Genomic DNA, 14,791 nt, shown 5'->3' with positions numbered 1-14,791 from the left:
CAACAATTTCTAAATTAGTAAATGCAAGTCATTCCAAATTTAAAGAAATGTGGCCTTCTTTGAAAGAGTGGCTGGTTAATTTCCCAGTTGCTTTTACTGATGTAAGTACTATGTGCTCTGACAGTTCATTGGAACTTCAATGTAATAAGAAAAATATCAAATAATATCAGGTCTTGTTGAGATTGCTCTTTGTCTTGGTTACTTCTCTGCTTCTGATATTAAATCTCATGACAAAAGCAAAAGGTGACTATTGCTAGGGAGAAATATGAAGGGGAATCACAAGCAAGGAATAAGCTATCTGAAGGAGAAACATGAGGAAATGGTGGCTCTTAATTAGGAAGGGAGATAAATATAGAAGGAGGGAAGAGGATAAAGTGACAGTAAGGCACGTAAAAAGCTGATAAGAATCGTACTATCAAGTATCTACATATAATACATGCAAGTCAACATATGAATATACATACATATTTTAAATGAAAAATTTCCATATGGGCTGACAATGCTTCCCCTGAGAGCCACAGACCAAAGAATGAAATCCCTAGCACCAAGCAGGAGAAGCCCTCTTTTGAGTTGTTGGTCAGGATTGTCTAAGAGATTTCCAAAATATCATAGACTATTGCTATTGTCCTTGGTTGTCCCCAGAAAAGGAAAGTAAGTCGTTATTGCTGAATACATCATGCATTTCAGACACAGAGCCCAGAGGACCAGAGCTGGAGATGATCTGAAAACAATTTCCCTGAAAACTAGCTTTCATTATACCAGAAGGTACCATGCAAGCTTCCAAGGGAGAGAAACAACCAAGAGTCCTACCCATCATGATACTTATGAATCATAATCACCATCATTGCATGATAGCTCTAAAGGTGCAATGGTCACATGTATATCTTGGTTGTAATCAATGGCTCTTTAATTGGAGTTAAGATCTACTCAACAAGAAGAAATTATTCCTGGTACTGGAAGCCTTGCAAACTACAAAAGACTAATGAAATCACGGATCTTAGAGGAAAACCTACAACCACCACTTATTAAACCAGCACAATCCCTAACTATATTCTAAATCCTTATCCTTATAGCCATCGACAAAAGTAGTTCTTACTTTTTATCAAGGAAACTTTTTCTCTGCAACAGAGACCATTAAATAAAATCACAACCTACCAAAATGCAGAGTTGTGGAGCCTAGTCCCACCTAATACATCTACAACACAACTCCTGAATCTAAGGTTGAAGGGCCATTTCAGAAGTTTGGGCAGAAAGATTGAAAGAGCCAGAGGAACTGGAAGTTTGCTGTGAGATTGTGTTTCCTAGAAATATCTGAAGTTAGACCATGAAGTTTCACCAACATAACTGCCTAAACCAGAGTGCAGGAGAAACAGCCTTCCCCATGGAAAAGCATACCAATTGTCTATTCTATATCAAATGGTCATACATGAAAACATATACATACAAGTAACATGATATGGATTGAGTAATTTGAATTTATATATTTAGGAAGACACATATACACACAACTAAAAAAATTAAAGAAAAAGAAGCCACGAATTTCAAAGACAGCAAGGTAGGGTACATCAAAGGATTTGGAGGGAGGAATAGGAAGGGTAGAATGATGTAATTCTATTAAAATGTCAAAAATTAAATACTTTTATAATGTAACTTAATGAACGTCTTCTCACTCATAGTTTCAGGTGGGGAATTCACAGCAGGAGGAGTTTGAGGGAGCTGATCACACAAGCAACATGTGTCCACAGTCAAGAAGCAGCAAATAATGGATACCTGAGTTCAACTCTCTCCTTTCAATATAATCCAGGATCATAACCTAGGGAATGGTACCATCCACAGCAGGCAGGACTTCCTACCTCAGTTAACCCAACCATGATAATCTGCCATAGGCATGCCTACAGGTCCATCTCTTAGGTGAATCCAGACCTCATCAAGTTGACAGTTGAGATTAACTATCACACCTTCTGTTTTACAAGATAGAGAGGGAAAATTGGGGATGATGAGAGTGTTGTACCCATGTTATTTGTCAGGTAGATACTCCAAACCCATTCAGATAGCCCTGAGAATTTGGTACATGAGATTGTCTCTCTAATTCCTTTGTACATCTTGGAGCCCAGGTTCCTAATCTCATTTTCAAAAGATCACATATGTGGGATAGAAAAGGGCTAGGAGGTTCTGAAGTGCTGTGGTTCTGAGTCCTGTTGGAGAATTAATGTGCCACATGCTATCTGCTTTTGAGAGACCACTGAAGGGCAAGGAAGAGGGCACAGAGTGTGGACCCAATGTAGACAGAGTTTTTGTGGCTTAAGGTCATCCAGCTGGTCCTGGAGGTGATGATAATTAATCTGCTACTGCAGGCAGGTAGCCGTGGTTCTAGAGGACCACTCCTCCTACTAATGAGACTTCCTTGCCGATCCTGGCTCATCTCACAGAAGCTTGAAGTGGTTAAAAAAATAAGTCCTGCATTCTTCAATCTTATAGCTAAATAATTCTGAATGTAGATATTTCTGGGTCTCTGCTACCTGGTTAGTATGTATTGTACCTCCTTGTTACTGTGGCAATGGAATTTCACAAGCACCTAAGGTTACAGTTCTGTTTGTAGTTCAGAGAGATACCGCCCATTATAGTGGGGATATCATGGTGGCAGGAGAATGAGGCAGCCAGTACCATTCCATCTATAGTTTGGAAACAGCGAGCAATGAATGCAGTGTTGGATCATTTATGTAGTCTTGGATCATAGCCTGTGAAATGGCATCATAGACATGAAATGTGAGTTTTCCTATGTTGACTAGCCTAATCTGGAGACTCCCTCACAGATGGGTGTTGAGGTTTGTTTCTTTGATGTCAAACTGAGAGTCATCATTAACCATTACAGTAGGCAACTTATGCCCTGTTTGCATTAGGGCTAAGCCTACAGAGATTAAATAAACTTCAGAAGATGGAGGAGAGACTTTAATTTTTTAAAGTCTTATTCAGCTGTGTGAATTTATATGTGGCTGTCAGAAGGGGCCATCTGCATTGCTGTTTTCTTAGATGACGTTATCATAAGGTGCTGCATAGAAATATACAACTCTCCCCAGCAGTGTCCAGCAGCACTGCAGAGGACAGGGTCATGTATTTTCCCAGAAGTCTGAAATAATTCACAAGGCTTGCTTATTATTCATATGTTCAGAGCATTAATAACACAAGACCCTGTAATCTGCCTTCTTGAGGCTCAAGCCTAGCTACAGGCACGAGGAGCTGGCTCCTTAGACTTAGAGCAGTATTTTCCTTCTGCTTTGGGAAAAGAAAGGGATTGATTAAAAGTGAACTCATATCAGAGAACAGCGGGTCTGTGCAAACACCTGGGCTCTTTAAAGATAAATGATAACCAATGGCTTTGGGATTGCTTTGGGGGAAATACATTTACTTATGAAAATGGTATTACATGTCACCAAATTTATAGTGGGTAGATAACTGACAGGGATTGGAGGTGAACCATATCATGATCTCTGTCTCTGTGTCTTTCTCACACACATGAACACACATATGCCCACATACATATGCACCCATACATGCACACACACACACACACAGATGTATGCATGTACACCTTATACTTCATGACATTTATTTTGTATCTGCTATATTATTATGCAAACTTGTATTATGCACCAAATGTAATTTCATACATAGTTTTCCCACTGAAAAGACACCAATTTCTCTGACTTTTTTAGCTGCTATCTAGATCCATGGACCCAACATGTGTGATAATGCAAGGAACTGAATGCCTAAGAACTGTTTCTAAATAAAAGTAGTCACAAGCAGCGATAACACATCCAATTTCTATTATGTTCTCAAAACATCCAGTCTCATTACAAATTTCCGCATTTATCATCCTCCCTTTGGTGAGCCACACAGAGAAGAGTGGCTAACTAATTGAGTTTGTAAGCCGTTTGTCATTGAGTATGATTTAAATGTAATTTTTTTCTCCTCCCTCCTTAAGACTGGATATTAGCAAACTTTTCATCTCTGCCGACTTGATTGATGAAACTGCATCTCAGTGTTTAATTTACATTTCTCTAAATGAGTAATGTCCAATAATTTTTTCAAGCTTGGCCATCATTTTTATTTCTCTTCCAGTGCCTTATCTGAGGTATACCCCTATGCTATGCTGTAACATTGGAGGTTATAGGCATGGATCATTATGTTTACTATGATTACATTTGATTTATAAAGTTTAGTGTATGCACATCATAGGCCTGTGTGTCCCTAACTATTTTATGTAAAGATGTAATGGTTACTTCTGGCAATTACATTGTAAAATAATTGTAGGGAACAGGGAAAAGAGAAAATCATTTTTATTCTCCCTTTGCTGTACCTATATACATAAGATCCTTTTGAATAGTTCTCATTGGCAAATAACTGTATATTATTTGTGGTACAGTGTAATGTTTTAATCTATATTTGCACTATAGAGTTTATACACATATTCCTGTATGTATCATGTTGCTTATTACTTTACACTAAAAAGAAAATTATTTCATAATTTTCTTTTAGCTAGGAAATAGTAGAAAAGTGACTATATGAGTCACATGCCACTCATTCCCCAGACTTTAGGGATTAGTATAAGGAAGAATGGAGGCTGACAGGAGATGGGGTGTCCCATCCAAATAGAATTCCAAACTGAAGGTCCTGTTATGTCTAAGGACTAGTGTGTGAATGGTTCTTTTCTCCATTGGTAACTACTTCTGCAAACTGGAAGAGAAGGATGGGAAGATGATGGGGAATAGTACAGTGGCTTCCACTCTGAGAACTGCTAACCAATTTCCTGACCTTTCCATTATGGAAAGGAGCAAATACAGACTGGCCTTCAATCAGGAGGTGCAACCTCCTCCAGCCCTGTGCTTCTCTCCTCCTGCTTCTCTTATGAATGCAGCCTCCAGTTCCTTTAGTGCCTGTGAATATACTGGTCTGGTGTTGGGGACTCAATGCTGTTTCAAAGAGAACTTGCAAATAATTTAAAATTCACATCTGCCAAGTGTCACCTTTTACACAGGAAGACATCCAAGATTGTCTTCTAATGGGAGCTGTGGGCTCTCCTTTAAGAAATGGCATCTCTCATGTCTGGTTAAGCCACCTGAATTTGGTGGTTCTGTTTATTAAGCAAGCTGGAGTTGCTCTTCCAAGAGCAAGGCAACTGTTAGAGGGAGATAGTGGAGAAGGGCTTCTCTGGAATGTCACATCAGCTCCCTCACATGGTGCTTCCTTGAGTGGATACAAGCAACAGTGGAAAATCCCAAATAAGCCCCCTTTCTGTCTCTAAAATATTTAACACTTGTAAATAAAAGAAAACAATTTTTCATGCTATGTTTTGAAAGGTCTCCAAACGATTTGCAAACTGCACCTGAGCCTGACATGTCAGGTAGATATTGGGAATATCACTACTGGGATCAGCTGTGCACTGTTGGTTAGAGGTCTAAGGAAGAACTCTGAGCCACAGGCACAGGAAAACCAAAACAAAACTATAGCATCTACATTGTCATGGCCTCATGTCTATTATGGAGCAAGTGGGGTCTGCATGAATGCTTGTAACAGGACAAAAGTTTATAGTATACAATATTTGACCTATATTGCAACTTTAACTAGCTACTTGTTTGTAGAACTTCTCAGAACTTTTAATATGATAGCACAGTTTGGCAGGCTACCAAGGGTGCTATGTAATGTCAAATTGTATATATAAGATTATTCTATGGAAAATTTGCTAAACTTAAAATTTATCTCTGTTATCAGGCTTTTCCACTCTATATTGTGTTTTGGAATTAAGATGGTATGTGTCAAGAAAATTTTATCATGTCTTTCCACATAATCAATCTCCATAAAATATTTGAAAAACTTCTGGTTCTGAATCTCATGTAATACAACTGTATAAAACTGTATATTGCAAATCTAACTGTAAAACTGTTTGAAACAGGAACTTTATATGTAGCCCAGGTCAATCTCAAAATTGTGGTCTTCTTGTCTCAGCCTCTTGAGTGCTCAGATTATGAACATATACACTATAATGTCTACTAAGTTTTTCTTTATACCCACAGATAAATGTAGTCTTCCATCAAGAAAGTTTCTCTTTACAACAGACAGAGATCAATATAGAAAACCACAACCAGTCAAAATACAAAGTTGTGGAGTCCAGGCCCAGAGGATACAGCTGTAAAATACTCCCTCACCTCACAAGCCTAAGGGAACATTCAGAAAGAGGAGACAGAAAGATTATAGGGACCAGAGTTTCAAAGCGTTTGTTATGAGATTGTGGCTCCTAGTAATATCAGATGTTATACTCAAATTCCTACCAACATGACTGTCTAAACATGAGCTGAACAAGAATGACATCAATAGACATGATAATGAGGATAAAGAAAAGCTCATGAGGCCTTAACCCTACACAAAGAATTATGGGCAACTGAGGAAATCTGGGACTGGGAGAGGTGGCCTTCCACAGGGAAGAGGACACCAAATGGTTGTCTAGTATCAAATAGTCAGCCCTGAAAACATAGTTTGGGGACTAAACAGTTTATATTTACATATATTCATGCAATAACAATTAATGAAGAAACAGGCCATGAATATGAAAGAGAGTGGGGAGTGAGGAAGATTTGCAGGGAGGAAAGTGAAAGAAGGAATTCTGTGATTATATTTTAATCTCAAAAATAAAAGCATAACCCCCCAAAAGAAACGATTCCAAAACAACAACAGCAAGACTGAATAGACCAGTTCTTCAAGACCATGAATCAAGCTATTTTTTGTTAGATCTGTCTAGACCTAGTGTTTAGTGTATATGGAATACCCTTTCTAACTCACTACCTTTCCCTTCCTTCTTATGTCTCTTTCCCTGTGTGGGCTCTCTCCTCATGTCTACCAGTCTTCTATTCTGTTGAATCTTTGTGTCCCTTTCTTTCCATTTGTTCTTGTCTTGTAGGCTTACAATAAGCCTGGAGCAAATCATACTGACATACAATGGTTTGTTGTGTCACAAAAATGACTAGGGATGTAGTGACTGTTTCATTGTATTAACAAAGAGTTTAAGAAGACCCTGGGATGCTCATGGGTGAAGAATACAAGGATCTCTAAGAGAAGCTTGCTTCTGCACTCCTCCTAATACCTTGTGACAGGGGGTGAGACATAAGAATATAAGAGCCTCAAGTCAAAATCACCAGGAATAGAGTCACTGAAACAGCCATCCTCTTCTCTGGAGAAGAAGAAAGGCAGACAAAGTTACAAAGTCAAATCAAACTTCGACTTGTTTCGACTGAGACTAATATTTACAATGCATTATAAACACCCCTATTGACCAGCAATAGACCTATCCCTCAAATATTTACTAAAGTTAAATAGATATGCATTACTTTAAATATTATATATCTGTGTCTTTAAAAATTCTTACAATGAGCTTGAACTTCTGAGAGGCAATTGGTACTATTCAGCATGATTGGAAAATATTCTCAGAACACCTTGGGCCAAGGTGCTACAATGCTGAATTAACATTATGTTGATATTTCTAACAATTACCACACTTACTAGTAAGAAATAGAACCTATAATTTAGAGAGTACTTGAGGTCAGCCAATTTGGAAATCTAAATAGAGAAACTCAAATGAACATCTCACTATAAACCCCCCCCCAGGAGTCTGTGGGAATCCAGCTCTGACCTGCTCCCAATTTTTGAAGGGTTCTTAGGTAAAGGAGAGAAGAATGAGGAAATATTAGATAGAAAGATAGACCTACATGATGAGAAGAAAGACAGAGACACAGGACAGCTTCAGGAGAACACTGGGTCAATACCTAGCCACCTAGAGCTTTATTATAGTATGCCAAGGGGATAGGCAAAAGACATTCCCCTTGCAAGATCAAAGCACACCATACAGCCAAGTGTAGACCCTTCCAAAGACCCAGTAAACATGCTTGTGGCCAAATCATCCTATTATGCAGCCCTGCTGGGTACAGCAAGCTCAGATTCTCTGACCCTGAAAAAGGTCTCACTAAATGACACACACACACACACACACAGAAAGAGAGAGAGAGAGAGAGAGAGAGAGAGAGAGAGAGAGAGAGAGGCCTTACACAGTAAATCCTTAGTCATTATTTAGAACTAAAAGCATTGCTTACAGAAGCTTTTCTAGCTAATTTATGGCAATAACCCCAGAAGGCACAATCCATATGATATATAATAGGAAGAGGCAGGCATTGCTCAAAGTATATGATGTTTCTGTATCATTTGGCTGTACTGCCTTTTTTCTACTTACCTAGATATTTGAATCTTACAAGAAAGCCTTTAAAGCTCAATGTATGGTAACATCAGATGCTGGTTTATTTATATTTGATGCATGAGGTCTCCTGGAACTCCACAGTCCAGGTTGACCTTTTGTCTCTGCCTCACAGGATAGACAATAAGGGAAATCCAAAAAAAAAAAAAAAAAAAAAAAGAAGAAAAGAAAAGGTAGTAAGAGTGCCAAAGCAGAGAGGAAGGTTAAATAAATGAAGGTATTTACCATTGAGAATGCTATGTAGCTGTCAACAATTAGTTTGGAGGAATATGCACAAATATGGAAAATATTTATCACACGTTAAGTGAAATGAGCCCTCCATGAGTTGACATCACAGCATTTAAATCTAGTGAATATCTCCATTGAGCTTTTACTTTTTAGTGCTTGACTTAGACTACAAGGCAGTCATGAAAAGGCATAGCCATCTCTGGGAAATGATGTCATGGGTGTTTTTTTTTTTTGTTTTTTTGTTTTTTTGTTTTTTTTTTCCCCTGAGACAGGGTTTCTCTGTGTAGCTTTGGGTCTTTCCTGGATCTCGCTTGGTAGACCAGGCTGGCCTCAAACTCACAAAGATCTGCCTGCCTCTGCCTCCCGAGTGCTGGGATTAAAGGTGTGTGTCCCCACCGCCTTTCAGGGTATTTTAATGTATGTATATTATATAACTGTGTTTTTACAAATCCTTCAAATGAGCTTGAACTTCTGAGCGGTAATTGGTGCCATCTAGGATGATTGGAAAATACTCTCAGAACACATGGGGGCCAAGATGCCACCATGCTGAATTAATATGATGTTGATATTTCTAACAATTACCCACACCCACACTTACTACTAAGGTAAGAAATAGAACTTGTAATTTAGAGAGCACTTGAGGGCAGCCAACATGGAAATTACATCACAAACATAGTTGTATTATTCCTCAAATACAGAAATCCTTCACATCCTCACTTTGGAGAAGACAACACACTGTGCTTAGACAGACACACCTTGCCAAAGGTTGTTCTACTAGTAATAGGTACAGCTGTGATTCTGTCCAGATGTAATAGCTCAGCCCAATATTCTAGCAACTGCATCAAAATGATTGCTCCATACTTATTTTTTCATATAGAGTATGAGGTACTCTAAATAAGTTTAATGATAGCAACATGCACTTGTCCTTATGTGCCCATAGATTTGAGAATGGAATGTTATTTAAATATGAATATTCATCATAGGACTAAAGAACTTTTTTATTGATTTTTGCTTGGCATACAGAGGTGGTGATCCTTTGGTTTGAAGCAACCACATTGACAATAAAGGGTTTCCAAAATGAAATAAACTTGTCCTGAGATGAAAATATTGCTGTCATACAGTTTATCATCTAACACAAAGTTAGAGCCAAATGCCATTTCCCACTCTCTCAGTATAGCCAATACAACGTTTGTGTTTTTCATCCAAAATCTAAAGGCAATTCCACTCTAGATTATTAGTGATGAAATTAACTATAATAGGGATGGAGATTTATAGGTAACAACCTCAATGTTTTCTTTGGCTAAGAATGTAAGAGACCATTGTAGCTTTGTGCTGTACAATGCCTCCTGTCTTCTTGGCAAGAGCTTCTTTATGAAAGAAGGACAATATGGCTTTAGAAGGCTAGCTGCCTTCCTTTCCATTGTTAACAATGCCTTATGGTGTTCACCGAGATATGGAACAGTTCAAGTCACAGTCCAAGTCAGTCAACTTTAGTACCAATGATATTACTCTTGGATATGTATTTTTTTTGGTCTGAGGAGGAGTCCAGTGTATCACAGATACTTAGTAGTATTCCTTGCTAGAAGCCAGTAGTAGTAACACCCCACTTATTGATAAATATCTGGAATAAAAATGTCTCCTGATATTACCAAGTGACTCCTGGGAGAAACTGTTCCAGTGAAGAACTGATTGCATTATATTCTCAAACTTGGGCTAGTCACATCCTTCAAGACTAAAGAGTTTTCCATTGAACGGGAAAACAAATGTGCTGACCAGCTTGTCCCTCTGGCTATAGTTGCCCAGGCAAAAATAGACCTCTTAACCCAAGCTGGACCAATCACACACACTCTGTTGTCTCAGAAATCATATTTACAGCATGGGATCTTGTTTAAATATGCTTTACTGAAACTTTATTATCATGCCAAGTGCGATCAGGGTGGTGCCTTCTACCTGTTTCTAATACCTATGAGAGTGTGAAGCAAATGCTTGAGGAGGGAATCAGACCCTATAAAGGAGAATGAAGTAAGCTGAGATCAGAAATCAAAGGAAGAAAATTGACAGCAGCTGCCTAAAGGATTTCCCACAGTTGGTTCATGCAGAATTTTTTTACTTCCTAAAATAACTTATGTTTTCTTTGTTGTAACTTGAGTGTGCTTCTCTCTCAACCACATAATGATCTAAAAAGAAAACTACAAACCACAATCTTATCTAGTTAGTATCCTCAGCCTTCATATCCAGATGAAGAAGAGTGCACCTAAGCCAGAAGATAGAAGTTCTCAGTCCTGCTCTATCACCCTGAACACATGGGTCATTTCCCTGAGTTTTAACTTCCTTGGTGAAGAATTAGGAAATCAAATCACTCCTACACCTTTAAATTATTATAACAGCAGAGAACCATGGGCTCATTGCTTGGCCATAGTATAGAAGATTATCTTAAAGGTGGCAGCAAGATCCAGTATTAAAGTCTGTGATAAGAGCCTTCAGAGTCACAGAAGAGGTGGCTTTCAAAGCATGTACCACTGTCCCTAGTCTGTTTCTTTATGCTTGCATTGGAAAGGAAACAGACTCCTCTGTTATCCAATCTCCAGCATGGCCTATGATGATCTGTGTCTGTTTCCCTTCCTTTTCTGGCAACCCATCTTTATACTGAAGAGACAGACTGGTGTAACCAAAGGATAGCAACAAAATAATGACAAGTAACTTCTAAGGTCTAACATAAAGGACATTGGAGCTTATGTTTGGTTTTCTGGTAGGCACTGTGGGGAAAACCTACTACCACAATGTGAACATATCAAGCTCCAATGGAGAGGTCTACATGGCAGAGAATAATTAGCATTGGCCAACAGCTATGTGAGCAAGCTAGCACCAGTCAACATTTTAGAACTCACATGCAGCTACATGAGAGCTTTTAAGCCAGATTCTCCCAACTAAGTTTAATTTTTGTTTTGTTTTGTTTTTGTTTTTTTTTTTGTTTTTTGAGACGGTTTCTCTGTGTAGCTTTGCGCCTTTCCTGGAACTCACTTTAGAGACCAGGCTGGCCTTGAACTCACAGAGATACACCTGGCTTTACCTCCCAAGTCCTGGGATTAAAGGCATGCCCCACCACTGCCTGGTTTAAATTTAGTTCTTAATCCACAGACATGCTAGGATAATATTTGGAATTTAATCTATTTATTTAAGATGGGGCTTTGTGTAGCCCAGGTTGGTCTTAACGTTCCTATGTGGCCAAGGAAGACTTTGATTGCATTTCTACCTTTTGAGCATTGGGATTACAGACATGCACAACTACACCAGGATTATGCTGTGCTAGGGATTGAACCTGAGGCTTTGTGCATGCTAGGCAAGCATTCTACCATCTGAACTATAATCCTCGTCCAATGTCTGGTATTTTCAGCTATTAAATTTGGGTGTGTCTGATTACAGAGAAATAGACAACTCATACAATGCTAGTGAGATTTTTTGGTAGGATTAGATAAAATAACATATGATCAATATGTATCAGATTTTGGCACATACTCGAGGCAACAGGTTCATTCACATATATATCCAAATCAACCAGAGTGATATCTGGCAGATAATTAGTGCTCAATAATTATTTTTTAAATGAACATTAGGTACTGCCAATTTTTCTATCACTAACACCATCGTCTTCCCAAACAGAACACTGTCCAAATAACTTGAACCCATACATTTCTTGTCCTAAAAATTCCTCTACTTAATTTTCTTCAAAAATATCAAAACAAAATATTATTTGAAATCCCTCAAACCAGATGTCTCTTTCTCTTCCTTCCCATTCTCTGTCTCTCTGTCTCTCTGTCTCTCTGTCTCTCTCTCTCTCTGTATGTGTATAGTTTGCTGCTATAACAGTATACCTATGACTAGGCAATTTACAAACATAAATTAATAAATTAATTCCCACAGCTCTAGAAAGTTGGATGTTCAAGATCAAGCCATGAGCATCTGATAGAGGCCTTTCATGATCCCTCACCACATTGTGGGAACATGCAAAGAAGGGCACTAACCTCACTCATGGTTAGCAATGGTGCAGACCTCATGGCTCAGTCACTTCTCAGATGCCTCACCTTCCTCACCATCAAAATGGCAGTTTGCTTTCAACATGAATTCTGGAGTAGATATTCAAACCTAACACTGGAGGAACATAAGTTCCACATGTATGCTGAGTTCTGGCATTTAACTACATAGCAGTTTAGATATACCTTGTCAATGGTCCAGAACCACAGTTAGTTTACACAAGAAAATTCACTGTATGTTGTATGTAGTGAACTCATGAATGAACATCCATTAGAGAGTGCTAAAACCTATTACTTACCATCCACACAGGAAGGTCGGTTTCTTGTTGTCCCAGCCACTTTCCCAGGTAGACAGGAACACTTCACTGTTTGCGACCGCTCCTCTATACGGTTCTTGTTACAACACCTGTGGGCTGCGATCACTTCACAGGTCCCTCCTTCTGGCAAGATAATAAAAAGATGTACTCTGATTAGACCTAACACAGGGGTTACTTAGGCATATTAGAATACAAAGACAGGTTTGGAGAAAATTACAGGAATTATAGAGGGGTCCTGTGACATACAATTACTAAAGAGCTCTCTTCCATGGTCCATGCAGCCTCAGAGAACACAGGCATTGCAGTGTTACACTCAGAACAGCAACGAGTGCCAGTGAATAAATGGGCATCTCAAGATGTGATGATTCCAGGTTGGATGTAATAGAAAGCGGTGGAGCAGCAAATGCCTGGAGCTAAAATGCCAAGTAAAGAGACCAACTGATTTAGATGCACTGTGCTGAGCACTCTTACCTGTGCTATCAGCACTTAAGGTTCTCTGAACACCCACTAGTGATGAGCAGCAACAATCCAGTGATGCAGAACCTACAGTACCAGGAAAGTGGCCAGTAATCAGTTCTTCCTACTGCCTACCCATGTTAAGGGGGCTAAACTGGATGAACATCTAGTCCAGAATCATTGCTAAGCCCAGATGACATGCACAAATGAAGCGCGGGGGGGGGGGGGGGGGGGTCTAGAAGAAATGGTATGTGCTTTCCACAGCATGGCTAGACATAGGATTTCATTTAAATTGTTAGGGCTCACTTATGCATGCATCAATGTAGATGGGCATCCTAATGGATTCTGCACTCTATTAGCTTCTGGGTATGTGAGCTCCTGGGTCAGTGTAAAGTTGCTGAATATTCAAGTCACTCTTTCTGCTTTGGATTTTGCTGTGGTTGTTAAGCTGCCCATAAGGTAGTCATCTTTCTCCATTAGCCCCCCAAAGGCTGAGATTACAGTTGTGTACTGTCACAGCTGGCTTAGGTCAGTTTTTTTTTCCCCCTGCTAGAAGCGATGTGCTTTTCAGAGCTATAAAATATACCAGGAATTAACTTTCCCACTAACAAGTTTTGAATTCAGAGACAGCAACAGTTTTGTTGTTGTTGTTGTTGTTGTTGTTGTTGTTTTTACCAAAATGGGCTCCTGACATTTAGAATTCTTGACCTGTGGCATTCAGTCAACAGAGATGGCAAGAATTTGTTGAACAAGAAGTCTGCATATTGCTGTTACAAACTCTAAGGGGAGTGTATACTATCCAGATACATAGAAGGACATATTGGCACACAGGAAAGCAGAAAAAGGGGACAGAAAAAAGTGGATAATTAAGACACATTGTTCTCTGAGAATTTAGTTGTAGCACAGTGTTTTAGGTACAGTGAGAACAGGGCATAATGTAGTTCCCTCCCACCACTAATTGGAAAGTTTAGAGATAGTTTGTCACCTGTAGTAAGTAGGAGGAGCAAGGTGCTACTTGAACCCTATAGGTAGAAAACCAGGGATGTCATTAAACACCCCACAGTGCTCCCTGATGGCCTGCTGCAGCAAGGAAGGACCTGGCTCAAAAATATTAATATCGACAGCGCTGAAAAACCTTTGTCTTCTGTCGAAGACATACACCTAAGTGACCCAACATTAGGTAGGTATCTCTGTCTCCTGAAAGAGAAGGGAAGAGTCCAAAGCTTAATCCAGCTGATTTTCATTTGAATTTCACTCCTCCCACTTAGTATTTGAGGGTCTTAGTTTCCTCATCTGTAAAGTGAGAATAATAATCATAGTGCCTACAGCAGAAGCTGTGCAGATACCCACCTAAGAGGGTTATCAAAGAGCCTGATGCATAGTCCAGAGTCCTATAACAATACTATCCAGTTGCAGAGGGGATGCCCATACTGAAGTTCCTTGCCTTTGTTTTTTGTTTGGTT

General features: G+C 39.2%; 1 protein-coding gene across 3 annotated transcripts in view; it reads right to left on the bottom strand.

Annotated features, from left to right (window-relative positions):
* Tafa1 (TAFA chemokine like family member 1) overlaps positions 1-14,791 on the bottom strand; it is a 530,212-nt gene that overhangs the window by 113,083 nt on the left and 402,338 nt on the right. For 2 of the 3 annotated variants that reach the window (XM_036180705.1, XM_036180704.1), the window contains exon 3: positions 12,855-12,995. In XM_036180705.1, the coding sequence (XP_036036598.1) occupies positions 12,855-12,995 (141 nt within the window). The remainder of the gene's footprint in view (positions 1-12,854; positions 12,996-14,791) is intronic. The other variant, XM_036180706.1, reaches the window with a different exon arrangement.

The sequence above is a fragment of the Onychomys torridus genome, chromosome 3, assembly GCF_903995425.1.
Source record: "Onychomys torridus chromosome 3, mOncTor1.1, whole genome shotgun sequence".
Classification (NCBI taxonomy): Eukaryota; Metazoa; Chordata; class Mammalia; order Rodentia; family Cricetidae; genus Onychomys; species Onychomys torridus.
The sequence above is the reverse complement of the archived record's forward strand: the minus strand, read 5'-3'. Positions and strand labels throughout refer to the sequence as shown.